Here is a 26,399-nt window from a genome sequence, read left to right as displayed (position 1 = left end):
AAACCACATTTTCATTAAGACTAGATGATACTGTAATAGTTTAATAGGCTTTGGCACCACTTATTATTTAGAATGCTTGTGAAAATTGGAGGGTTAATTAATTTTAGAGGCTGAGATGTTGTCTAAGGGTGATTTGTTCTTTGGAAATAGGTTTACAGCAAGAGAGAAAGCAACTATGAGGAGTTGTCATAATCATCACCAGAAAAAAAAGCTTGATGGTAATAATTTAAGTCATTTATACTTTTTCAGCCTCTTCCAAATAATCTAATTGGTCTAAATTTTTTTATTGTCATTTTTTCAAGAGTGCTAATGCTAATTAACAACTCGTTTTGCTAAAATGAGGGATTTTTTTGGTATGTTTACCGAGTTATGGTCCCAGTCTTTACCAACTAGCTTATAGATGAGAAAGCCAAACAGATTCTTTAGAGTTCAGCCTTGTGTCATAAGCCTATCACAATTTAAGCCTAAAAATTATTAAGAAGCATCTTAGTAGTTGGGAAACCATTGGCTTATAACTTTATCCCCCTACTAAAAGCTGTATGAAAAGATACAGGATACACACACACTATAGTTTTGAGATTATTTTATTTGGAACAATTATATTTCAGCTTATTATTATTGGTGTCTGTACTAAAGACTGATCATTTTCTGTTGGGAAAATATATCTCTTCAAATTTATATTTGTTGTGACTATTGTCAAATGGGTTAGAAACAGGTCAACAAATATATGGTTTAGTACAGAAATTTAATTGGTCCATTAACATTTAATAGTATTAAAATCTATTTTCTTTCCATATTATAGCTATTATTTCTAGCTTTAAATTTAATCTGACCTGGGTTTCCTGCTCCATAAAAACTAAACAATATGATACATCATTTAAATGTTTGCAATTCAATGAACAGTTGTCCACAGCCGTCCCCTTTTTGAACTGAACTGGAGAAAGGGGGCTGCTTAGAATTTGAAATTGCTACACCATACCTTTATGATGACTTCTGAAGACTGAGTCTAGTTTCTAGGAAAATGGAACAGATTTATAGAGGTAATCTAGTGGGATGCAATGACTTCTATACTCTTTCTTGTGTGAATTGCTGACTGGTGGTTGATCCTGAGCCATTGCCCCCATACGCATGTGCGCCCTGGTAGCCTGGACAGTAGAGCCCTCTGTCAAATCAGCCAGCTGGCCACAACCCAGAATTTGGGCTCCCAAACAAGCCTCTGACTTGAGGGAGGTTGATGTCATCTGCCTTTATCCTGTGCCCTAACCTCATTGTTCTACATAACGTGTGGGAAAATCAAGGGACTAGTTGTTAAAGGGAGAACAAGGCTTTGTTTGTGCCTAAAAGGGTCACGCTGGATGTTTTTACCGTAAATAACTTTGGAACAGTATGAAAAAAAACATTTGATCTGGTTTCACCCCCGCAGTAGTATTGTTAGGGCAGCAACTGGTCTTTCATTCTAATTCTTCCCCTTCCTCCCTCTCCTTCTCCCCCTCTCTTCTCCCAACCCCCGCTTCCCAGTCAAGCATGACGTATTGCTTATGTTAGGTTAATGTAGCAAATGCTGATAGAAGCAGGAAGAGAGCTTCTATCCCTAATCATACCAGTGCCTGGAAATTTTCCATTTCTAGTTTTCACCACTTATACAAGCCTCCTTAAGCAATGCTTCTGTGCTGTGCTGTGCCATCACCGAGTTGTGTTGGAAATTTGAAAGAACTTAGTGTTGCTAAATGCTGCTTGTGACCTAAGTTTGACTTTGTTCTGGGTTAAATCTAGATGTGATCCTTTGATTTCAGGGATGGAATTGACAGACTTGGACATGGTATTTGCTCTTGTTTGAATGATCAGGGTAAATTCACTTTATGCATTATGCCTATTAAATGTAGCATCTAGGCTGTCAGAGTTATCTGTGTTCCTTGTGTTCAAGAACAATGGTGACTTGCAGGTATTTCTGATACCATTTTTTTAATCTAAAGCTACAGCATCTTTCATGATTTGGTGTCTTTCTGCTTTTTTATATTTTAGAGTAATAGACCGCATAACGCAAGATTCACTTGTGAACTCTTAACCAAATTAAGCATATAGACTCCAACCCTGATTGTTATCTATACACACACAATTCTCTCTTTCTTTCCCCACTCCTAATGTCATTGGGTCCTTCATGCAGTTTATTACTTATCAGGTTAAAAAACACATGCAGGAAATGCTGGAGTCATCTAGTATTTCTTGCTATCCCTCGTTAGCATCTAAATGTTTCCTTGAATACCTGCTCTGTTAGGCATTTTGTTACCCCTCAGTTTCTAAATCTTGCCGGTGCTTCCTTGAGAGTTTACCTACCTTTTTCTCTTTCCATGCAATAACCATTTGGGCCCTAATCATCCTTGGGTTTAGTCAATGTAGCGTACTTTATCTAGTTTGTCATCCATTAGCACTGCTAGGTCAAAAGTGTGGTTAGTGACCTAAATGTTTACGGAGTTCCAACTTATCACTAACAGACAGTTATCATAATAACAATAACGCTAACAGTGACAAAAACAACATTTATTGAGTACTTATCATGAGCCAAACTCTGTTCCAAGCCCTTTACCTGTATTGAATTTAGTCCTTACAATAGCCTCACGAAGTTCATACTATTGTCCATATCTTACATATGAAGCACAGCGAGCTTAAGGCTTTACAGCTGGTAAGTGGCACAGTTGTCATTTGAACACAGACCTAGTAGTTAGTCTAGAACCTTTAGACTAACTACTATGCTGTATTGGTAGGTGTTTCTGTTTCAGTTCATTTTTATTCAATGTGTAGAGCTTCTAAAGGGACTTGCTGTTTCTAAATTTCTGGGTTAGTCACTCAGGAGCTACAAGGTTGATGATTATCCTTAAAGTAATAAATGCACATTGTATTCTTAGTATTATACCACAAACTGATCATAACCCTGAAGAAGACAGAGAGCAGGTAGGAGCCTATTCGAAGGAAATAGATTTTTACCAACTACACCAAAGCCATAAGGTGATTGACCTCTGCTGCTATGGTAGCACTCCTGAAAAAAAAGTATTTTTCTTTTAAAAACATGTTCTTGGATTGGTGGGATATGAGCTGATTCAACAGATGAAAGCAACATGTGGCCCATACCAATAGGAAGACACAGACTTGCCACTTCCCCCATAGATCATATGTCATTTTTACAGGAGTAGGTATAGACTTGTCCAACTTAACTCTTTGCATAATGCCTCATAAAAAGTACGTGAAAATGCTTGTTTGCTTGCTTGGCTCTCAGGAGACTAAATTTCTCGAGAACCTAGAGATATGTGTGTATATATGTATATATGTTTGACTTCACCCTTTTGGGAAAGAATTTTTTTAATAAACTATTTTAAGACAGTTTTAGATTTACAGAAAAACAGTGAAAATAGTACAGTTCCCATTTACTCACATCTGGTTTCCCCTATCGTTAACATCTTTATGACACTGAATGAACCAGTATTGATATGTTATTTTCATCATCTTAAGTCTTTATTCAGATTTCCTTAATTTTGTCTTTTTTTCTGTTCCAAGGTCCCATCCTGGATGTATTACATTTAGTCATGTCTCTTTCAGCTCCTTTAGATAATGACAGTTTCTCAGACTTTACTTGTTTTTGGTGACCTTGTGAATTTTGATGAGCACTGCTCAAATATTTCATAGGATGCCCTTCTTTCTATTGGGATTTGTTTAATGTTTTCCTCATGTTAAAATTGAGATTATGGGTTTGGGGGAGGAAGACCACAGAGATTAAATGTCATTTTCATCACATCAGATCAAGGGAGCATTCTGTTAACATGATTTATCACTGTTGATGTTGACTTTGATCATCTGGCTGAGGTAGTGCTTGTCAGGTTTCTCCACTATCAGGTTACTTTTTTCCCCTTTCCTTACTGTGCCCTTTGGAAGGAAGTCTATGTGCAGTGCACACTTAAGAAGTGGAGAAGTTATACTTGACCTGCGGATGCTGTTTCTACATGAATTATTTGAGAGTCTTCTGCATTTGAGATTTGTCTCTTCTTCCTTGTTTGTTTAATTTATCAGTGTGGATTCATAGATATTTATTTTATACTTTGGATTACAATCTGATACCGTATTTTGTTGCTCACATTGTCTCAGCTTTGGCTATTGGGAGCTCTTCCATTTGGCATATCCCCATTCTTGGTTTTTGTTTTGTTTATTTTTGAACACCTCCTTATCTTTTGGCACTATTAGATGCTTCAGGCTCATCTTGTATATCTCCTGCTTCAGTCCTGGGTTCAGCTATTTCTCCAAGGAGACCTGGTTCCTTTTATTGACGAGTGGTATTAGGAACCGAGATCTGGATGATTAGTATTATTTTTAAGACATTTTTTCCTGGCACTTAAAAATAATAACGCACACCGTGGTAGCTGCAAGTGGCCAAAAGTAGTCCCAGCCTTCTTGCAACTTTAGAGTAAGGCTGGAAATTCTGTGGGCAGAAGCAAGAGGAGCTAGAATGGGGAGAAAAGTGGTAGTGCTATACAGGGTAGAGAACCAGGGCACAGAATCATTCATCTAGTTTCTTCAGGTCCCACCTCTGCATTAGATTAGATCAGGCAGATCCGTGTGGAGGGTCACTGAAAGCACCCATTTGAGCTGTATTTGTATCTTCAGCAAGGCCATGATTGAAAATGGAGAGTCTAATATTGGTCACAGCCCTTTTACAAGGACCTTCCTGATAAATTATTCTTCCTGTTTAGTTCCAGGAAAATTATCTTTAAAGATAAATTTGTGAGCTTTCATCAGAAAACAAATGATGTGACCCAACTTGTTTCTCTCTCAGTCTTTTAATCTTGGCTTCCAGAAAACTTAAGAGTCACATTTATTGTGCAGATATCATTTGCTCATTCAGGTTCTTGATAGCGCCTATTTATTTCTTCCTCCAGAAGAACTCTATTTTCTTTTATTCTTAATTGCTTTATTTGCCTAGTGTTTGAGCCTAAGCTACTTAAAATCCTTTTGAAGTAGGCAGGGTGTTATCTTGAATGTTTGGTAAAGACTTCAGGAGCAGGACCTGCTCCAGGAACCCGTTTTCTGGCCACAGCCTAAAATGGTCCAAGAAAATTCAATTCTAAATGAGTTTATTTTCCCAGTGACCTGTATTCTCAATTATTTGACAGTTTCAGTGTGAGCATTCACATATTCTTGACATCAGCTACTCTGCACATAACAATTAACACTTTTCCCCCTACTTTTTAAGCTGTGAACTTTGGTTTGGTTTTCTTCAGAGGGTGTTATATAGAAACTAATCTTTATTACTTCCCATTCTTTGATGTCATATGGGCATATTTTATGGCTTGATATTACTCTTATTAAGAACTTTACAATAAATATGTTTTTTATTGTAAAAAGGGAAGAAAGGAATCCTTTAAGGGCTTGCTGTTATAGTCCGTGAAAGTGGCAGTTATTTATCATATTACCTACGTAGTTCTTTAGTAGAATTTAAGAAGGGAAAAATAAAATCCCTCAATCTTTGAGAAACGAGATAATCTTTTTAAATGATGTATAATCAGAACATTTTAATTAAAGGAAATTTAAAACCATCATTTCAGCCTGTTAGACTTTGCCAGCCCTGGCTGGTCACCAAGGTTGGCCCAGTTTTCTATTCCCTAATTTTAGCCATCTGCTGACTTATGTAATTATGTTGGGGTTAGGGCATGTGATTTTTTTTTCCTTGAGATCAGTGGCTTGGCTCCTCAATCGCTGCAGAGTAATGAACTACATGGGAAACCTACTGATATTCGGGAAAATTCTAGGATCTGTTAGAATGCATAACAGTTCATAAAAGCCTAACACAAAGGTTAAGTTGTGAAGTTGCCTGTGTGGACTTCCAAAAGTCTGGGTAAATACCCTCATAGAGCTCTGTCAACTAAAGGCCATAGAGAGTATAGAAATGTGGAGGCCCTGAGGGAATTGTGATCATTATCACACACTATTTCTGGGAAGTAAATTTCATGCTGATAAAAGGTATGGGTGTTGGGTCCTTTGCCTTCAGCCTCTAGTAAAACATTTGAGTCTTTGCCCTAGAATGAATTTTTAATACATTTTCAGGTGTTGTAGAAAGAACCAACAAAGCAAGTGGTTTTACTATAATTATGGTTCCTCAGTACAGTGTACAAGAGGACAGTGTAAACAGTTTTTACTTCTTTTGAGTACCAGTCGGAGGTATAGATTGTACCAATCTTTCAGAAAAATATGGCAGACTTCTTAATTAATTTTGCAAATTACTTCATGAAGGATTTTTGCCAGTGCTTTAAAAGAAAGTTTTCCGAACCACATCTGGGCTCCATTATCATCTAGAGATGCTCCTGTCCTTAAATTAATAATTTTTTTGAAGAACCCTTTTAGTATCTTAGGAGAATACAAAGAGATCGTAAGCTATTCTTCTAAGAAATAAGATAGTTGGGCAAATGTATGCCAAATCTTGTAAGCCCGATTCAGTTGGGTTGTTTTTTTCCTAGGCCAGTTACCTGGCCTTTATCCTTGCCTGACTATAGAGAAGATGACATCTGTGATGACTGTTCAGTATTGTACCCTTGATGATTATTCCCTGTCGTCCTCTACTGGTTTCATTTACATTTAAACCTTTCTAGCAATCTGTAATCCTTTCCTTGACCCTTAAGAATTATAGTGCAATGAGCAAATCTGGAAGCTTATTTTTATCTAACTAAGCCTTGGGGAAGTAGACATTTTCTGCAACTTTATTCATAGGAGCCAAATCCAATTAGAGTTTTTAGATCAACTTGGAATGTGAAAATCTTTTATTCCTGCAGTCTATCTTTTTGAGGTTTCTCTTTGCTCTTAAGAATTGTCACTGTGCTTTTGAGTGCTAGGGAGTAGGAAAATGTGAGTATCTGATGGGTTAACAGATTCCGAAGAAAGGAAGAGTGGCAACCACACTGGGGACTACACATTACTCTGGGATTCAGTTAGTTCCCAGACCTTTTTGCCCTATCATAAGGGTGAATCCAAGGTTCTAAAGTCCTTTTTTATGCTTTTTCCTTTAGTTGATGATTAAGAAAAAGTATCAATGAGTAAGAAGCCTTTGGGAATCTTCAGAGTTAAATATTTGCTTGTAGAGTATCTACTAGTTATTGCTGACTTCAAGGCTTCTACCTCGTTGCTGCCTGCTAATTCCTCTAAGGTGGAGAATACAGACCGGACGGTGCTATGTCCCCCTCAGGAGGATTCTCAGGCTCTTCGACAACCACTGACCCAAAGAATCCATCCATTTCTATTAATCTTTTTTGACTTCTGTGCAGCCCACTTCTTTCAGACATTCCTTTTATGGGGAGGCAGCATGGAATGTAGAAAGAGCATGAGGTTTGAACCACTTCAAATTCACATACACAATTTATTAACTGTGTGGTTATGGACAAGTTACTAAGTTTCCTCATCAGTAAAATGGAGATAGTTAGACTGGCTTCTATAGGGTTGTTGTGAGGATTCAAGATTATGTATGTAAAGTTTGTAGCAGAACTTCTTAATCCCTTTAGCGTTACAAACCACTCAATTGCAGAACCCCAGCCTAAATCACTTAATACTTTTCTTTGCTCCTGTATCCTGGCCGTTGGGTGTTGCCTCTAGAAATTCATGGTTCATGATCTCAGCAGAGACCTCAGTGCTGCCTAGCAGTTCTATGTGATTTTGGTCAGCTTTCTTCCCATCCTATGCAGAACTTGGTGGCCCAGAGAACTTAGTTCTATAGACATATTTCATTTCTCCTTGAAGCAGTTTTTTAAATGTTGGGATTGATTGTGAGGGTTTAGAAATTAGGAGATTTCAAATGAAAGTTAAAACATCTAGCTTCTTTTAGAATATTGAATGATCTGAAAACCTGGTGTGCCACAATAGCATTGTTTTCTCCCTTGGGACAGGCCTATCCATCTTGCCACATGGCTTATCACACCCTGTGAACATGTACTGGTCCATTAGACTCAGATATGTTGCTCACTTGATTTTTGTGGCTATTTACTTTTCAGTCTTGTCCTGTGGTCTTTCACTCCTTAAAATCCCTCAAATATGTCCCCTCCTCTCCATACCTTAAGCCCTGATCATTTCTAATTTGGAGTACTGAAATAATGTCATAACCCAGCTTCTTATTTCTAGTATTATCCCTCTTGAGTCTGTCTTCATAGTATTATCAGAGTCATCCTTCTAAATTGCAAATAGAATCACATCACTCTCTTGTTTCAGATTCTCCATTGTCTTTCCACTTTGTACTAAATGAAGTTTAAACTTCTTAACATGGTGTTGCAGCTCTACATGATCTGGTCAGTACCTTCCCAGTCACTTAACCTCTCTGTGCCTCAGTTTCCTCCTGTGGAACATGGGAGAAATAATAGTTCTTACCTATAAGGTTATAATGAAGATTAGATTAAAATGCATATAAAGTACTTGGCACAGTACTTGACACTTGTTAAGTACTCAGTAAGTATTAGCTATTAGTATTGTGATGATACCATGTTTTTGTTTGTTTGTTTGTTTGTTTGTTTTTTCCTGGACCCCGGGCCTTTATATTTGCTGTCTCTTCTACCCTGATTCTTTCTTTGATTGCAACTCATCTTTGAGGACTCAGCTCATGTATCACCTCCTCCATAATACACTCCCTGATGCTCCATAATCCTGGGCATACCTTTTCACATTGCAGCAAAGTCTCATTTCTTATTCTAGTCCTTATTTAGACTCTTAAGCCCTTTGAAGATAGGAACCATCTTACACATCCTTGTATCCCCAATGACCAGTGCAGATCTATGCATCCTAAATGCTTGACAAAGTTGATACATCATTCATGGCCAAAGATATTTGATTAATATTACTGCTGTTCTTTTTAGGGAATTTAGAAGATGTCATAAAAACTTTTTAACTAACCTGTTATTTAAAATGAGTTAATAAACTCATTTTGTGATAATTATTCTTTAGTTATTGTTTTTTTCCCCAAAAATGAAATAACTTTATTTCTGACCATGAGGAATACATGCTGTAGTAGAAGATCGAAAGAAAAAGTGTAAAGAAATCTTACTACTCAGCAATAGCTAGTATTATTAAAGTGTTTTGAATATATAAACTTATGTGTGTGCTACTCAATTTTCATATTTAAAATCTTACCTACAAATGAATCTTATTTTACAAACAGCATTAAAATATCCAGTTTAATATAATGAAGTCACTACTTTTGTGTTCCATGTTGCAAGGAGCTTCCTGTCTCAGGTAATGAAATATGGCTTCCACTAAGACACATGTGCTCTAGGAAAGAAGTCCGAGATCAAATCTGTCATATGACCCTGTTATCCCCTCCTTAATAGATGACCATTCACTTACCAATATATGCCACTTCATTTGTGCTTACAGGGCATTCTCTAAGAACAGAGCAGTTTAAGTTTGGAGAACTAAAGCTAACAACCTAAAAGAAAGGATTGATCATTTGTGGAAGCCAAGGATGTCTTTTTTAGGAGAACATTCTTGTTTGTCCCCTGTGCCTGTCTCCTACCCTGTGTAGCCATTGCCGTAATTAACATGGCATTTGCAGGAATAAATCTACTGTATTTTCTTCTCTCAAAATGATAAAACCAATGCATGTCTTATTTTTCTTCTCTCTTTATATCAAGTGTCCCATTTCCACTATCCACCCCCACTTCAACCCTATCAAGATTTATTTTATGGAAGAAATGTGTTCATACATATCTTTCTCTTTTTTGTGGTATGCTCTTTTGGTAATTGTCTACTTCCATTTTTGTGACACGTCCCTTTCTAGGGAATGATACTGGCCTACATTCTATAAAGTGAATCTTTGTTACTAAACCCATTTTATATCTCAACTGTCATTCTATGGTGGCAGCAGATTTTAGCCTGCAGTGTGGATAGGCTGTTTGAATGAATAAAATTTGCTATACTTGGATTTCATCTTCTTATCCAAGTCCTATCTTTTGGAATGGTTGGAAGGAACATGGTTGTCATAATGAGAAATGTCAACTGTCTTTTATAGACAGTGTTTCTTTCCATTTCTCCAGTTTCTTTTAAGTTTACTTCCCATGTGCTATTTGCTGCCTGTTCTTACTTACTTTTTTGTTTTAGATCACAGATTCTGCTGGTCATATTCTATACTCCAAGGAGGATGCAACCAAGGGGAAATTTGCCTTTACTACTGAAGATTATGACATGTTTGAAGTGTGTTTTGAGAGTAAGGGTAAGTAATCAGTGTTTTCCCTAAATTAAGCATCTTCTCTCAAGTTAGAGCATGAATTTTCTCTCTTGGGCTGGCAGGAAGAGGAGATGAAAAATTACATTTGTTGGGGTGCACATGTAAGTGAAAGTAATGTTCTTCATGTGCAGGAATAGGCAAATATGCTGTGACTTACTTGGCTTGAATGATAGAGTTTAATTTGGTGTAGATGCTAGAAAATGCAGTAAGTCCTTAATGTCATTGATAAATTCTGCAGCTTTATGCAAAATGATGAAACAAATTTTGCCATAAGCAAGAGTTAAGTTCCTATAACATCTCATCAACATTATAACAAAGCAAGGTTGACTTAAACATTATTTAATGCATTCATACGCTAGTAACATGTTTTATAGAGGATTAGAAGTAGGATCTATCAGACAACTTATGGCAAAGTCAGAAGCAAGTTTTGGTCTTCAGAGCACTTATTATTTCCTAGTCTTGATATCTTGCTTTGGAGTCCTCTGTGTATCTCAAGGCCAAAATCCCATAGTAACTTTTAGGCTAATTACCTGATGGTTTGTGTGGTCAGTAGTAGGTGAAAAGGCAGAATCCCTTTCACTCTCTCTTCTTTAACTTCAAGAACACTAGACTCTAAAATCTGTATGTGCTCATACTTATATTAGTTGGGACCCCTTTGGGCCACAAGATACCAAAACATAAACTGGCTTAAAGAGAAAGAAGAGAAAGACTCTGACCTGGGAAATCTTCAGTGCGGTACTGACATCAGGCACAGCTGGATGTTGGAGTTAACAGTTATCATTGGACCCCATACCTATCCTTTAGTGCTTCTTTTCCTTTGCCTCCATTTGACTTTATTCTCTGGCTTTTCTCGTATGGTAGCAAAAGGACTCCTGGCAATTTTGCATTTACAGAATATTCAGAACATATGATCCTAGAAGAAGAGCAAGTACCTTTGTCAACAGCACTAGTAGAGACCCAGATCAATTTGCTGCTTTTGACAGTTAAGCAAGAATTGACTCCCTTAATCTAAATTGGATCAATTTAGCCTAAAAGCTAAGGGAGTTCGCCTGAAGTAAATGGAATAATAGATTAATAATAGAAAATTAAAGGACCTAATAGTGATTTCATGACTGATATCCTTCTCCCTGCCCCCACCCCTGCCACTTCCAGAATGTCTCAACAATATTCTAGACATTTCCACATGGTTATGCCACTCTTACCTCAAAACCAAGATGTCTAAGACTGTATTCATGAACTTCTTCAAACTAGTTTCCGTCACTCATCAATATTACCACCAGCCTTCCAGTTACTTGGGCTTACATTTTTGAAAATTTTTTTTGTCCTTTCCAGTGTATCATCAAGTTATACGGATTCTTCTTTCAAAATATCTTCTACATCTGTCACCACACAAATCTGAACTCTTAATATTTTAAATTATGAATAATGTCATTAGCCTTCTCATATCCCTGTTTTTAACATATTCAAATACTGTTACCAGATTTATCTCCCAAAACATATCTTTCACCATGTCAGTCCTCTGTACTGGCAGTAATGTTCCTGTTCTATGGAATGAAACCTAGAATCATAGAATTTTTGAACTGGTAGCATGGCATTTAATAGTCTGTACTCTCACTTCAGCCTTATGTTCTACTTCTCATCAGGCCTCAGCCAGCCTGGTTTGCTCTGCCCTCTAAATATGTCACATTTATTCATTTCCTGGAATACTCTCTTCCCCATATAAACATATGTTTACCATTAGTTCTTTTAGAGTATTTTCCTCAGCATTCTAGCCTATTCGGTCAAGTTTCTCAATCAATTGATGGAATCATTCAGCAAATACTTATTAGGTGCCCTTATATACCAGGCACTGTTCTAGATGTTGGGAATATAGCAGTGAATAAAACAAGTCTCTGCTCTTGTGGAGCTTGCATTTTCATTGGAGCAAACAGACAAATAAATATAAGTCAGGTGGTAATGAGGGCTTTGGAGAAAAAGCAACACTTTGAGATGCTGAGCATGTCTCAGAAACAGCAAGGAGGTTAATGTGGTTTCCTCTAAATAGTACATCACTTACTGGTTGGATTAGTTATTTAGGCATTTGAATATATCACATGCACACAGCTTTGTGTTGTTAAATGTCTCATGTACATAGGTCTAACATTTCCAGTTTTAAACTTTTTGAAGAGTTTAAAATTAACCCTGACCTAACCCTAACCCAAAACCTAGTCATTAACCTACCCTAATTCTAACCCTAAACCTTACCCTAATCGTAACACTAACCTAAACATAATGCTAAACATATCTTTTGTTCTGAATTTTTTATATGCTATGCTGTATATGTAGATGCCTAGGTACTAATTTTTTTAAAAATGTGTGTGTGTGTGTATAAAAAAATAGGTGTATGTATAAAATATATACGTATACACACAGACATGTTATAATAAGCACTCAATTTCTAGGCTTATTTGTGTTCTCTGTTAATTCTGATTTAGAGATCTGTTACCTTGTAGTCTGGGGAGCATTTTTTAAAAAATGTTTTTTTGCCAGGCACATGCAGACAGAAATTACTGAAGCGTCTTTTTACAAAGAAGAGCTTTTATGGACATGATGTCAGCTAACGGAATAGGCTGGCTGTTCTATGCCACAGAGGTTGTATGGTCTGGACTCAGACCAGCCAGAGGTCTGTGGTTTTGTGGTTTCACTTGTGTTTGAATAATGCTAATACTATGCTCTCTCTGGCAAACAGAAAGTGGAGAGTCTCTTAGGAAGAAAATATCTTGATCATTTGGACCAGGCGGCTTGTGAGCTGCTTGGATTTCACAACTTTTTAAATGAGGAAAGAGAAGCAAAAATTTGCATTTGCAATGCTGTGATCACTGTTACATATTGGATTTGGGAGAAATGACCTCTCTGGGTGCCACTTTTTTGTTTTGTTTTAGAGATATTAGTTTAATGCTCAGAAGGCATCTTTGACTTGTCATCATTTCTTAATTCTACCTATTGAGTCTTATTTCTGTTGCTTTCAAACTGATTCTTCTAGTCCATTCAAAAGAACTTCTTTATTGTCTTCTAATGTCATACTCATTTCAATATGTGAGCTTTTGCCCATGCTTGTCTTCTGCCTAGAATACTTTGTCCTACCTTCAAGTGCTCCCTCTTTAGTGAAGTCTGCCTACAACTAATCTCTTCCCTCCTCTAACCTTTGCTCCTTAACGCGGATTATCTGAACCAGTTTTTTTTTTTTCTTAAAGTTTTATACTGCTTTGGATTTTCACTGTAGCTGTTATGCATCTTTATGTCTTAGATCCCCGCTGAATTTTTTGAAGGCAGAAATTATAATCTCCAGCACAGTTCTTGCATCCTCTGAGTTCTCAATGAGTAGTTATTGAATTGACTTCAGCCCATTTCAGAAAATCTCCAGTGTCTGGTCTCAGTAATCCCAGTGCTTAAATGGCACTGTTTCCCAAAACTACTAATTTCATGCATGCAGGTAAATTCCAGAGGATTGGGGCTGAGCAGTTTTCTGGGGCTCTTGTGTCTTTCCCTTTCTCCTACTTGATGTTTTAAGATTAGAATTCCTTTTTGATCAAGCTGAATCAGATTACCTTTCCTAATATAAACATTGCTCTGTCCCAAATAGACGTTCCTCTTTCTAAGAAGCATCACTGAGAATTGTACTCTTGTCAAATTTTTTCTTGGGCTGTTCTCTTTTAAGGGCTTTGTGGGAATAGTCCTATAACATTTTATTTATCTATTGAAATGGCTTTACATTGACTAAAAATGTTTGAATTAAACTGGAACTTTAGATAAATCTTGTGTTCTTTTCAATACTAATGTTTGTATTAAGTAAATCCAAGCTTAGTATGTGCCCAATAATCCTTCTTTCAACATTTGACAGGATAACCTTTCAGCTGTGAAAATGTACTTTCTCAGCCGAAGTTAGTGCCCACTAGCTCTTGGTCTATGTGCCAGTCGGTTTTATACTATTTTGACTTTTTTATTTTCTATTCCAGTAAGCCTGTGTGTTTCTCCTGTTTTGTTCTTCTGTAGTACTAACTGCAGGATCTTGTGTCCTGCCTGCTCAGAGATGTTTGCCAGCAGCATGTTCTCTTTGCTTTCCGGCACCCCACACAGACAGAGGCTTTGTCTGGAATGCTTGTGATTTTAGCCAGAGCCAGGAATTTTTTGCAGCTGAGTAGGGGGAGGAGTTACGGCTTTTCCTTTTATGGGGGTGGGGGGCGGCTGTTGTTATGGAGAAGGAGGATGGGTGGGTGATTTCCCAGAATTTTAAATATTCCTCACAATGAATCCTTTGATTTCTTTCTCAGGAACAGGGCGGATACCTGACCAACTCGTGATTCTAGACATGAAGCATGGAGTAGAGGCAAAAAATTACGAAGAGGTAAGTCCAGCTGTAACAGCCTGAGGAGGCAGTAGCGGACTGTGCTGTGAGATTTCTGTGACCTAGTCAGGCCAAAGGGCTGTGCTATGCCCAGAAGGCTCTGGTTTTCCCAGCAATCATGTGACAACCAGCTACAATTTTATTGATACAAAATGTTGTATTAACAGCCTTGAACAATAATTTTGGCTGTGCTCTTAGCCAAATGACCAAGCCAACTGTCCCATAGAAGTGTTGGTATGATAAAACACTCAAGCATATACCATTTAGCACTCTTGAGACAGAAAACAGATATATATTTATAATTTTTAAAAGCCGGAATTCATTTATATATTATAAAGTTAAGAAAAATGATTTGTTTTTAATTCTTAAACCTTTTATTCCCAGACTGACGGCTATGTATGTATGTAGGGCATGGATTCAGTGTTATTTAGACTTGAACCGTGCTGCCTTTGAGAATCACAATAGTCAAAAATAGCTTTTAGTTAAAATAACTTCATACATTTAAGGAAGAGAACAAGAGGGAAGAAACAAATGCAGGAGACTGGAGATAATGATAATGAATAGAAATGTTTGCTGACAGGAAGTGTTATAATGAATAAAACTGACATTTATTTGGGTGGTAAGGAAGTAAAAGTGCATAGAATAAGTGGAAGGGGGACCGAGCCTTTTTCATACCTATTATGAGAGACTTTGAGGGCAGCACGGAATGGTTCTTCAAATCAAGAGCACCTTTGAAAAACCACAAGAACTATTTAAGACTGGAGGATTGATCTTTACAGTCAGATAAGAGTCTTTAAAACAGAACCCGAAGGCATAAAGAAGAGGAAATGCAAATGGCTTTTGAAGAATATAAACTAAAAAACAGGGAAAGTTGTTTTAAGTGATTTAAGAGAATTTTCTAGAACCCTTGGAACAGACGTTGCTCTGTCTTTGGTCAGAACTTGAAAGGGAATATCCTTTAAAATGGAAGAAGACTGGAAGTGACTGGCTCAATTCTGCAACAGGAAGTAGTAGTACAATTGTAGCTCTTCAGGCCTTTCCTCTTTTTCCTACTGTAAGTGTTCAGTTGAACAAGACTAGATTAATTTGCAGGCAGTAAACAGGAGCAAGTGATGCAGTAGTGAATGGGAGATAGTTCCTGTCTCCAGGGTAGTTTAATTAAAAGAAATAAAGTAGTGAGAACCTCTTTATTTGATGGGCTTAAGGTAAAGTAAAAACTCCTTTTAAAATTTCTTCATTTAGAAGAGTCTTAATTATATTTCAATAAGATAACTTGTTAAAGTGCTTTTGTAAGGTATAAAGCACTAAGAAAAATGTAGTTGTGAGGAGGAAGAAGAATAGGTAAAATAATTTTCAGGTTTTGATTACTGCTGCTTTATCCTCAACCTCAGATCATTCTCTAAGTAGACATTCATCGAATTCCTGCTATGTGCAATTTTACCTTTTTGTAATTTTTTTACCCTAATGTGATGGCTATCACTAGATGGTACATATTAAATAAAAGGCCACCCAATTAGACATTAGAGGTAGCTTGTTCTCTAGAACAAATATTTTGTATTATTATGAGTTTGCATATAGAATGATGTGGGCATCACTGTTGTATGGCATTTTAGAACTCCTGTGCTTCCTGGAATTTTCCTCATCCTTGGATGTTGTTGACACTGGGAAAGGGCCATTATCTTTCCTGACCTTTTGCTAGTGGGGAATCCCTAGCAGAAAGCAAACCACAGCGCTTCCTTTGCGCTGTTTCCTGCTTTGGAAGTCTGGCACGTCCTAAGCCTTTCTTTACGTACATGGTTACAACACAGCTCTAGATTCTGTTTCTTAACTAAGAAACTCCTCCTACTACTTTCTTTGGCAACCTACCCTCGCCTCCCCCTCCCCCAAGAAGCAGACCAAATTGAGACAGAGAAGTGGTTATGACACGGCCAAAGACTAGTCCTTTTCTCAATCTACAGCAAAGCTTCCTTGAATCTAGCTTAGATATAGCTGTTAGTTGTCCCTGGACTAATGCCTGTGACAGGAAAATGGGTGATGGAACCAGTTGTTCCCTGGTTAATTACCAGCAGAGGTTTTGAGGCATTTAATTTCAGGCCCTTGAGATAATGGAGAGCATTTGTCTCCAGAGGATTTGGGTCCTTTGGCAGCAGTGTTTTGTTCAGGAAGGTGGCACATTTCTCTAATTTTCTTCACATTCAGCATATCTCTCCCTCACGTTTGTGAATTTTAGAATTCTGAAATCCCATGTGGCCTTGTAAAATTTAATAGTAATCAGTGTCTTAATAGCTGGGCAGGGTATCATACTACCTACTTAATTGTTATGGAGGATTTAATTAGTTAATGCATGTGGAATCGCTATATAAACACAATACAAATGTAAGATGATATTTTTTGGAAGACAAGATGATTGCTGAATTGTTAAGAAGCATAGAATCTTGTTTGAATTCTTAAGAGAGAAAGAATGCTTATCTCCTCGAAATATAGCACTTTATTTCCTCTTATATTTTAAGGACCTCTCACCTCTATCCTTTGCCCCGAGATTGGGGTTGGGGGGGGGCATCTTTGTAGATTCAGTTTGTCCGTTGAGCCATTGTATTTTAATTCATCATCTGTAAACTATAGCAACTGTTGACAGGGACTTGCTGTCTTAATTGCGCAGTTGTGAGAATGAAGGCAATTACTGTCCCACAAAGAAGGAGCTGTCAGATACATGCTCTAACTCTTGGGCTGTATATGTCCTTTCCTGCTCTAGATGCCAGCATTTCACCAGAACTAAAATCCTGCTTTGCTTAGGGGTTCTTTGTCAGTCATTTGCTATCAACAGATACACCAAAATCACAGTTGCTGTCATCAGAGCCATAGCTGAAGGCTTCCTAAAAGGTCTGTTTCTCTGGATGCCCTTAGGAAGAAGGAACTGGTTCTTTTTTTTTTTTTTTTTTTTTTTAATGTGCACAACAATCTCCAGATAAGAGTATGATTACCAAGGGGCTAGTTCCATGTACTAGATCCCAAATTCCTTTCTTGACATAAGCTAAATGAGATAACATGAATAAGGTACCTGACACATAGTCGGTCAATTCAGTAGATTTTAGCTCCCTTCTCCTACCCTCTCTGGAAACTACCATATGGCTATGACAGAGTAAATAGGATCTACTAAATTCCATTTAGCCTTAAGATTGGCAATAATATCTGGACTTATTTTGGCATACTAGGGACCTTTAGTGCTTCCATGAAGAGGCTTGTGGTTCACATATGCCACGTGCAAGTAGACTTGTCCTGTGTAGTTTCGTCGTCTTTATCTTGATTGTGTTAGGTTAGATGGTTTCCACTTTTATTGCTGTGCTTTTCAGATTTTCAGGGACTGTGTTGGGGGGCGTAGAGATAAGCAATTTGACTGACTTCAGCTTACCACAAGAAGCTTCTCTCTTGAGTCATGGTGCTCTATCAAGAGAAAGAAACTAGTGATTCTCTAGAAGCTGGTTTCACATGTGTTTTTCAGAGTTAACACCTTTGGTATAATTACAATCACTGAACTCTTTAAGTTTAAATCATTAGAGGACTGGAAAATTCGGATACCCTTTAAGAAGAGTAATTTTACAGTTATTTTGGAGATGTTGTAGATATACAAGGGAAGGCTTTTAACTTTTAGCTTTTCCAAACAGACCTGCCACAACCTATGAGAGTGATAGATGTCATGGTAGAGAGAACTATCTCCTAGGCTGTGGGCCTCCTGAAAATGAATGCAGAGGGAAAGCAGATGCAGAGTGCTCTTAGTATGCAGAAAGTGCTTGCTTCAGGGGATCAGCAGCACTTATTATCTGCTGTAAGAAAATTGGCTTCTTTAAAGAATGCATAGAATGGACATACAAGTGTGTGTCAAGCATACATCGCGTTAATTTCGTTGAGTTCAAGGGCCAAACTAACGTAGGGGAAAAGAATAAAAATCAAAACAATGTGAATATGAAAGTGTATGACTGAGTGTTAAATGTGTGTCTCAATGTAAGTTCTGTAGGGCTGTAGGTAATAGGAAATCAGTGTGGAAAGGAGTGGTAAAAGAAGCTCCATGGTTAAGGCTTGAAAGGTAGGGTTTGGATGCACTGAGTGTATGTGCGTTTGGAAGTCATAGATTTGGTTTTGCTTGCATTTTATAGCAGAGCTTTGCAATTTTGATGCTGAATAAATGTTTTGATGATTCTAGGTAGGGAGTCAAGAGACCATGGTTCTGCAAGTCTTGGCCTTCCACTCAAGGGACTGAGTAGCTTTGTGGAATCTTCATTTTCCTTGTTTGTAAAATGAAGCACTCATAGCTCTAATATTTGATTATTTAACAGCTGAATGGAGCCTACTAGGGAAATGCTACCCTCTAGTGGAGAACCTATGGTCCACACTGTCAAATAGGCTTTGCTTTTATCAAGCTTTTGGCGAAAATACATTATCATTGCAGCTTTGGAAGAGAAAAGTAGACTAGATGAATAAATGGCCTTCATGAAACATGTATAACTTCATGTTCTTACAGACACTTTGAACATTAAATCAGATGTTTAGAAGAGCACAACAGTTGAGATGTTAATAGAGTTTTTCTTGTTAGTTTATTGTGCTAACTATGATACAAAGTCTTGATGATACTCATTGGATACTTAGTCCTGGGTAAGTGAAGAGGGTTTTCTTGAGAATACTTATGATAATTTTTAAAAATTTTTATTTTCTTAGTCTGTAAAAATTTGAATAATAACAGTATGAAACCTAGGAAGTTTGACTAATAAACTGGATCACTTAACCTGGATTGTTATGGCCTAATATTTACCTTTGATCCAGAAAAAACTTAGTACAGTTATCTGGTTTTCTTCATCAAATTTTTAGTGCCTACAGAATAAAATGTGAACTCAGACTTGGATTCCAATCCCAGCTCCACCAAACTCTGAGCCCTTGGGAAAGTTATTTAATACTCTGAGCCTTAATTTTTTTTTTCATTTGAAAATATAAGGATAATGATATTTACCTTATATAGGATTATGAGGGTTAAGTGATATCGCACGATATAAAATACATATCACATTCTGAGTATATGCTAAGAGGTCTAATTCATTATACTACCTTCATCTTCTTGCCCAATTTAGCTCCAGCCTAACTCTGGAGCCATATATTTGCTATTATCCACCACCCTCCCCCAAGCACTTGTGTGTGTTGGCATGCACACACGTGCATCAGCCAATTTATGACTAGATTACTCACGATCTCCTAAACACGACCTGCACTTTCCTTCCTCCGTGTTTTGATTTGCATGTTCCTCTCAGCCTCAAATGTCTTTCTCTCTTGTCTTTTTCAAAGTCCTGCACAACTTGTGAGACCCAACTCACCCACTTCCTGTTAAGCTTTATCCTTTCCACTATAATTAATCTCATGCTACTTTCTTTCCATTCCACTTCTAATGTGTGCCTTTGTTGTAGAAGTTAATACGTAATGACTTATATTATGGTTATAGCTTTTTATGTGAGCCTCTCCACCAGACTGTGATCTTATTAGGAGCAGGGATCATAATTTATCTTGGTACTTTGCACATAATAGAGACTCAAAGAAAGCATTATTATTAAGGTCTTAAATGTTAAGAAAACAACAAAAAAATCTTTTTACATTTGTTTTGATTTTTAGGTTTAGATTAAATGTAGAAATACATCCATTATCGTTTTTTTACCATTGGGTATTCATGTTAGGTGTTTGAAATAACAAGTTAGTTTTTAATATTGTTTTATTCTCTTGGCAATTCTTTAAGTTTCCTAGGTCTTAAGTTAATATCAAGAGTAAGCATAGTTATTAGGTAGAGATGTTTTTTAGGAAAAGAGACCTTCTTCCCACTCAGAAGTCTGAAAATAATTTACTGAATTAAGGACAGTATTAAGTAGGGATTTCATCGAGGTAATAAAATTGAGTTAAAACAATAAGAATTGGGCTGTTTGGTTATGAATAGAGTCTTCCGTAGGACTTTTACTAGGAAAGGGGTTAGGGAATTGAATGATTAAGTAGACAATGTGGAATACTGTACAGCAGTTAAGAATGAGGTGAATCTGCAAGCACTGAAGTTTTTGGAAAGATCTTATTAAATGATTTTTAAAAAGCAAGCCATAGAACAGTACATATACATTATGATCCCATTCATAAATAATTTTTCATTATATTTTCCTGTGTACATTTATATGCAAACAAAGGCATAAATAATATGTATCATCTAACGAGGTCTGGAAAGGTATGCACCAAGTTCATAACCATGGTCACCTCTGAGAAGGAATGTGTTGATACGGAAATTGAGCTATGAAGGTGTGCTTGTTTTTGTTCCCTTTGCTTCTGAATAGTTTAAATTCTTTAGCAGGAGAACATACTTATGTGTTGCTTGTACAACTGAAAAATAAATGAAACACCAGAAAGGAAAAGCATTGGGAACAAGTATTTTGGGCTATAAGTCACCTTATTACAAAATTTATTTTAATTCATCCATTTTTAGGTTTTAGGCGTCATTTAACAAAAAAAAAAAAAAGTGGGGGAGGGGGTTAGAAGTAGTCTTCAAAGTAATTTTAAAAATTATTTTCACCTGGCAGAGGCACAGCCATAGTTTCACTTCCAGTTCCTTTTGCAAGTTTCTATTTAAGGAACTTTAAATCATTCATTTCTAGAGAAGTACTATAGCATTGCTTTTAAATTCTCTCATTTAGGAAGCTTGGAGGTAGAAGTATAGACTGGGAGGGAAATTGTTAAACAGGCTGATTCAGCTTATATAGATAGCTCTTGTATTGGTATCTTTTCCCTGGGGAATTTCTTTGCTCTGTGGCTCTATGTGACTATATGATTGATTCATGGTCTAGGTTAATGGCAAAACCTGGCATTTGGGCATTCAGCTCAATGCATTAACTTAATCATTGGTTAAATCTTATATCAGTTCGCTCTGTTCTGTTCTGCAGCTCTCAGTCACACCATTAACTCTAGCCAACGTTTTACAAGTGTAAGAAAATGTATATCCAGTGAAAGAAAGGTAGATCATTACAAATCTGTCACCACATTTTATATACCTTAAGTATCAACTCAATTTTTATATCTCTATCTTTACAGCAGTTTCTAGTCTTATTTTAAATAACTTGTCTTCTTCACATGTTTAGTGAAGAATACAGATAAGCAAAGAGAACTTAAGAATACCCTATAACTCTTCCCATTCATTTCATGTTAACTGTTGTTAACATTTAACAGAGAAAAAGGTGAATTGGATAGGAGAGAAGAAAAAGTAGGTAGTTCTGTAGATTATAGTAAACAGGAGGTAAAGAAACATATGTAGAAAAATAATTTTTGAAAAATTCTCGGTATGGAAAATTTTAAGAGCAACTGTTATATAAGTTTTAAGATCTGGAATGTTCTGGCGATATATCCCCATTTTAGAGCAAATAATAATTTTAGATTAATAAGAAAAACAATTGGAATAATGAAATCCTTGCTCTTGTCATATCTTGGGGGTTTCACTGATCGATGTCTAGGGTGAGATAGCAAGACAGTTCATTTCCTTCTCACATCCTTCCTTCCTTAGCATACCATGAAGTTCCTGGAGATTTTTTTTTTTTTTTAATAACTGGCAGTGTCACTCTAAACAAAAAATGCAGTGCAATTTTTTTAGCAGATCTAGGATTCATCTGGTCTCTAAACCTAAATCTGTTGTGGGATTTTAATGAACAAACCAGAATTCTCTAATTTTATAGCTTGAGTTGTTATCTTAATGCTAGAGTTATACCTATTCTCTTATTCCTATGCATTCACTATTGGGAATTTGGCGATTTTTCTTCTGACACCATATTTGACTTATTATGCTAATAATATTGTTTATTTCTTAGACTTAAGTGGAAGGGTAAAGTTCTTTATTAAAGTCAGGAATATTGGGAAAATAATATATCTTACTTTACAGTCCTCCACATTACAGTAGTTCTCAGGAGATTTTAATCAAAATTAAAGTCTAAAGTCTGAGATGGAAACATGTAAACAATAGTAGGGAGGGGACTGGAAACCCAAACCTTAAAATATCTTAGAATGATGACAGAAAAGATTTTAAGTTTGGTGTAACTTTAAAAGACACTTCTGTTGCCTTGTATTCTTGACCAGAGCAGGTTTTTTCAGGGAGTGGGTTCATAATTTCATTCTTTTCCAGATCGCAAAGGTTGAGAAGCTCAAACCTTTGGAAGTGGAGCTACGACGCCTAGAAGACCTTTCCGAATCTATCGTTAATGATTTTGCCTACATGAAGAAGCGGGAGGAGGAGATGCGTGATACCAATGGTGAGGGGAAGGCAGCTTTAGTTTCTCAATAAGTGAAGCATAAAGGATTCAGATCTCCAAACTTTTAATTCTAGTGTACCCTTTTCTCAGTTTTGGGAAGATAATTGCTTACTTTCAGTGTATGGGAAGATAATTGCTTACTTTCAGTGTTGTTGGTACAGGTAAATGAGCCCTGTTAAGAGTTTTCATGGGGATAGAAATTTCTGTGATATGCCATTGACTATATTCTCAGCTTATCGTGTATCAACTTGATAATATAAATCTTTATAAGTTTTAACATTTATATGTAAAATAATGGAATTTTAAGAAAAAGCTATCTGAAATCCTACTTTTAGGCCTGGAGACAGTGAAGTTAATTGCCTTTTCCCCCTGGCTATTATTTAGCCTGCTGAGCCTCACTTTATTACATTTACAACACTTTTGTTTTTTTAGAGTCAACAAACACTCGGGTCCTCTACTTCAGCATCTTCTCAATGTTCTGCCTCATTGGACTAGCCACTTGGCAGGTCTTCTACCTGCGTCGCTTCTTCAAGGCCAAGAAGTTGATTGAATAATAAGGCACACTCTCCTCCCACCCTGAATCTCAGCCAGCAGAACATCACTGGGACATGCCTGGCCTCAGGCATCCTACCAACAGCACCATCAAGGCACGTTGGAATTTTCTTGCCAGAACTGATCTCTTGTTGTGGGAGGACATGGGTTACCACCTATACCCAACAAGTCATTGAGGGACTTCTTTTTAACTTGATAGCATTTGGACTGGTTTTGCAACAATAGGACTATTATTAAAGTCATCTATGACAAAAAATAGGGGTTACCTAGATAATGCCAAAGCCAGCATTTGTACTGGGTTTCCTCATGTGATCTATTTGAAACATATTTTCTTTCCTTCTACTTGCTCACCAGTTCGGGCTTCCACTTTAGTTCCTTTACCAAGATTTGTATGACCAGGTGGAACTTGTTTCATTCTGATTGTCCACTTCAGATTTCCATGTGAAAACACCCTTAACTTTATCTTAACCCTAGTTAAAATGTTTAGGTAGCTTCTGATAATATCTTTTCATAATTTTCTGTCTCTTAAAAGGGTAATGGAAGTGACACCTCGTAGAAATGAACTTTGAATTATAAGTAACTCTTAAAGAATATTTCGTTTTAGAGAATTAAAATATTTGTGCTCAACTGCTTGAATTTTTTTTTTTCCGTGTATTTATGTGTAGATTTGTGTGACCACCGCAAGTTGCAGAACAGTTCCATCACAGGGGTCCTTTGTGCTACCCTTTCATAGCCACAGTCACCTCCCTTCCCTACCCTCAAGCCCAACCTCTGGCAACCACAAATCTGTTTTTCATCTCTCTAATTTTGTCATTTCAAGACTGTTATATAAATGGAATCATATAGTATGTAATCTTTGGGGATTGACTTTTTTTCCACTCAGCATAATTATCTTGAACAATCCATGTAGGTTGTTGCATGTATTAGTACTTTGTTCCTTTTTTTTTGCTCAGTAGTATTTCATGGTATGAATGTACCACGCTTTGTTTAACCATTCACCCAGTGAAGGACGTCGGGGTTGTTTTGAGTTTTTGGCTGTTACTAATAAAGCTGCTGTTAACATTCATGTACAGGTTTTCATGTGAACATAAATCTCATTTCTCTGGGATAAATGCCCAAGAGGGCAATTGCCAGGTTGTATGGTAAGCACATTTATTTTTGTAAGAAATCATCCTACTCTTTTTCCGGAGTGAGTGTGTCATGTTATGTTCTCACCAGCGATGTATGACCAGTCAGGTTTCTCCACATCCACACAGGTATTTACTGTTATTATTTTTTATTTTAGTCATTCTGATAGATGTGTTTAATGATACCTCATTGTGGTTTTATTTTTCCATTTTCATAACAGCTAATGATGTTGAACATCTTATCCTATGCTTATTTGCCATCTGTGTCTTCCTCATCGTAATATCTGTTCATGTGCTTTGCCCATCTTCTAATTAGATTCTTTTTACTAATGAGTTTTGAGAGTTTCCTGTATATCCTAGATACAAGTTCTTTGTCAGTTATGTGGTTGTTTGAATTTTTAACAAAACTTCTACCAAGAAAAAATAAGTAAAATTTACCAAGTCTTCTTACATAGTCACTGACTTAATTCTTGTCCTATGTGTTCCCCTAAGACATATAAGGTACAAAAAAATAACACATCTAGGATCATGAATAGATAGATACTTGAGAATACATGCTGTGAAAGCAAAGCCAAGAACCGCTGTGAGAATATGAGGTGCCTGCCTAAATACTAAGGTAAATAAGAGATATATGGATACAATTGACCGTGTTTGTAAACAGTTAAGAAAAATACTATCACTTGAAATTTTCCCCACTTCTCCCAGAAAAGGAATAGGAGTTTGTCCTTTCTTTAATCTCTTTCTTAACCTTGCCGAATGTTACAGGGCTTGTCTAATTGCAGCGGCAAGAATAATAGGATTCAGGGCCATGTAGCTTGTAGTTAAGAAGCAGCATATTGAAATTAACAGAGAACACTGCTGTGATGACCTGAATGAAATACAAAGGTGAAAGAGGGAGTAAGTTATGTTGTCAAAATCTCAGGCTGTTTTGTTAATGTTCCAGCTACTGTGTACCCAAAAGCCTTTTCTTCTTTTGACTCCTATGAATGAATGTCTCTGGTGTGGCATGTAAGTAGTTTTTATTAATTTGTGCAACATTGCCATCTGCTGTTAAGAATTGATAAGGATAGCTGAATCCTTGCATAAGGGAAGCAGATGTTAAGAAAGTTTATCTGGGGTATTACATATACTAAACAACGGAGGAAACATCCAAGCAGGGAAGAAAATGACCAAATTTGTGGATTAAGATCCATCCTTAGACTTTTAAAGGTAAAATTCTATACTATGAACCTAACAAGATAACTCACATTTCAGACTGGTGCCTTTCCCTTTTTTTAAAACAATGAAAGCTACTCAGTTGGTTTTAACATTCAGTTCTGACAAAATGTCAGAGAAGATAGAAGAGGAGAACATTTTATTTTGATGATGTTTCTGTTCCCAAATGTGACTTTGTGAAACTAAAATTCTTTCATGCCTTTCCTTTCACTTATGCCAAACTACCAACTTGGACATTTGTGCTTTTGGTTTAAAGTTCATTGCTATTATACCTTGATTTTATCTGAAAAGTAAAATTATTTGCCTTGGATAAAAGGCTAGTGCAAAAGCAAATCAGCTTTAAAAACAAGGCTGCTATCTGGTTTCCCGTTTTTTGAGCCTATTATTCAACATGTCTGTATAATACAGATGAGAATGATGAAGTTTAAGTAAGCTTTGTTATACCATTGTCATAAACCCGTCATAAGCAATTTTTGTTTGTTTAATGGAAAGAGGCATGTGGGATTTATATATATTTACTTCTAAGTGTTGGATGGGAATTTTTTGTGTAAATTTTCTCAAATAAAGGCTAGCGGAAACCA

The 26,399-nt window shown here is 36.7% G+C and overlaps 1 protein-coding gene across 1 annotated transcript in view; it reads left to right on the top strand.

The window, feature by feature from the left end:
- TMED10 (transmembrane p24 trafficking protein 10) overlaps window positions 1–26,399 on the top strand; it is a 32,178-nt gene extending 5,779 nt beyond the window's left edge. Inside the window, exons 2-5 of the mRNA XM_016122579.2 lie at window positions 10,111–10,222; window positions 14,548–14,621; window positions 22,798–22,924; window positions 23,357–26,399. Of these exons, the coding sequence (XP_015978065.1) occupies window positions 10,111–10,222; window positions 14,548–14,621; window positions 22,798–22,924; window positions 23,357–23,478 (435 nt within the window). The 3' untranslated portion in view covers window positions 23,479–26,399. The remainder of the gene's footprint in view (window positions 1–10,110; window positions 10,223–14,547; window positions 14,622–22,797; window positions 22,925–23,356) is intronic.

This window comes from Rousettus aegyptiacus, unplaced genomic scaffold (genome assembly GCF_014176215.1).
Source record: "Rousettus aegyptiacus isolate mRouAeg1 unplaced genomic scaffold, mRouAeg1.p scaffold_m13_p_3, whole genome shotgun sequence".
Lineage (NCBI taxonomy): Eukaryota > Metazoa > Chordata > Mammalia > Chiroptera > Pteropodidae > Rousettus > Rousettus aegyptiacus.
This window is presented reverse-complemented; position numbering and strand designations above follow the sequence as displayed.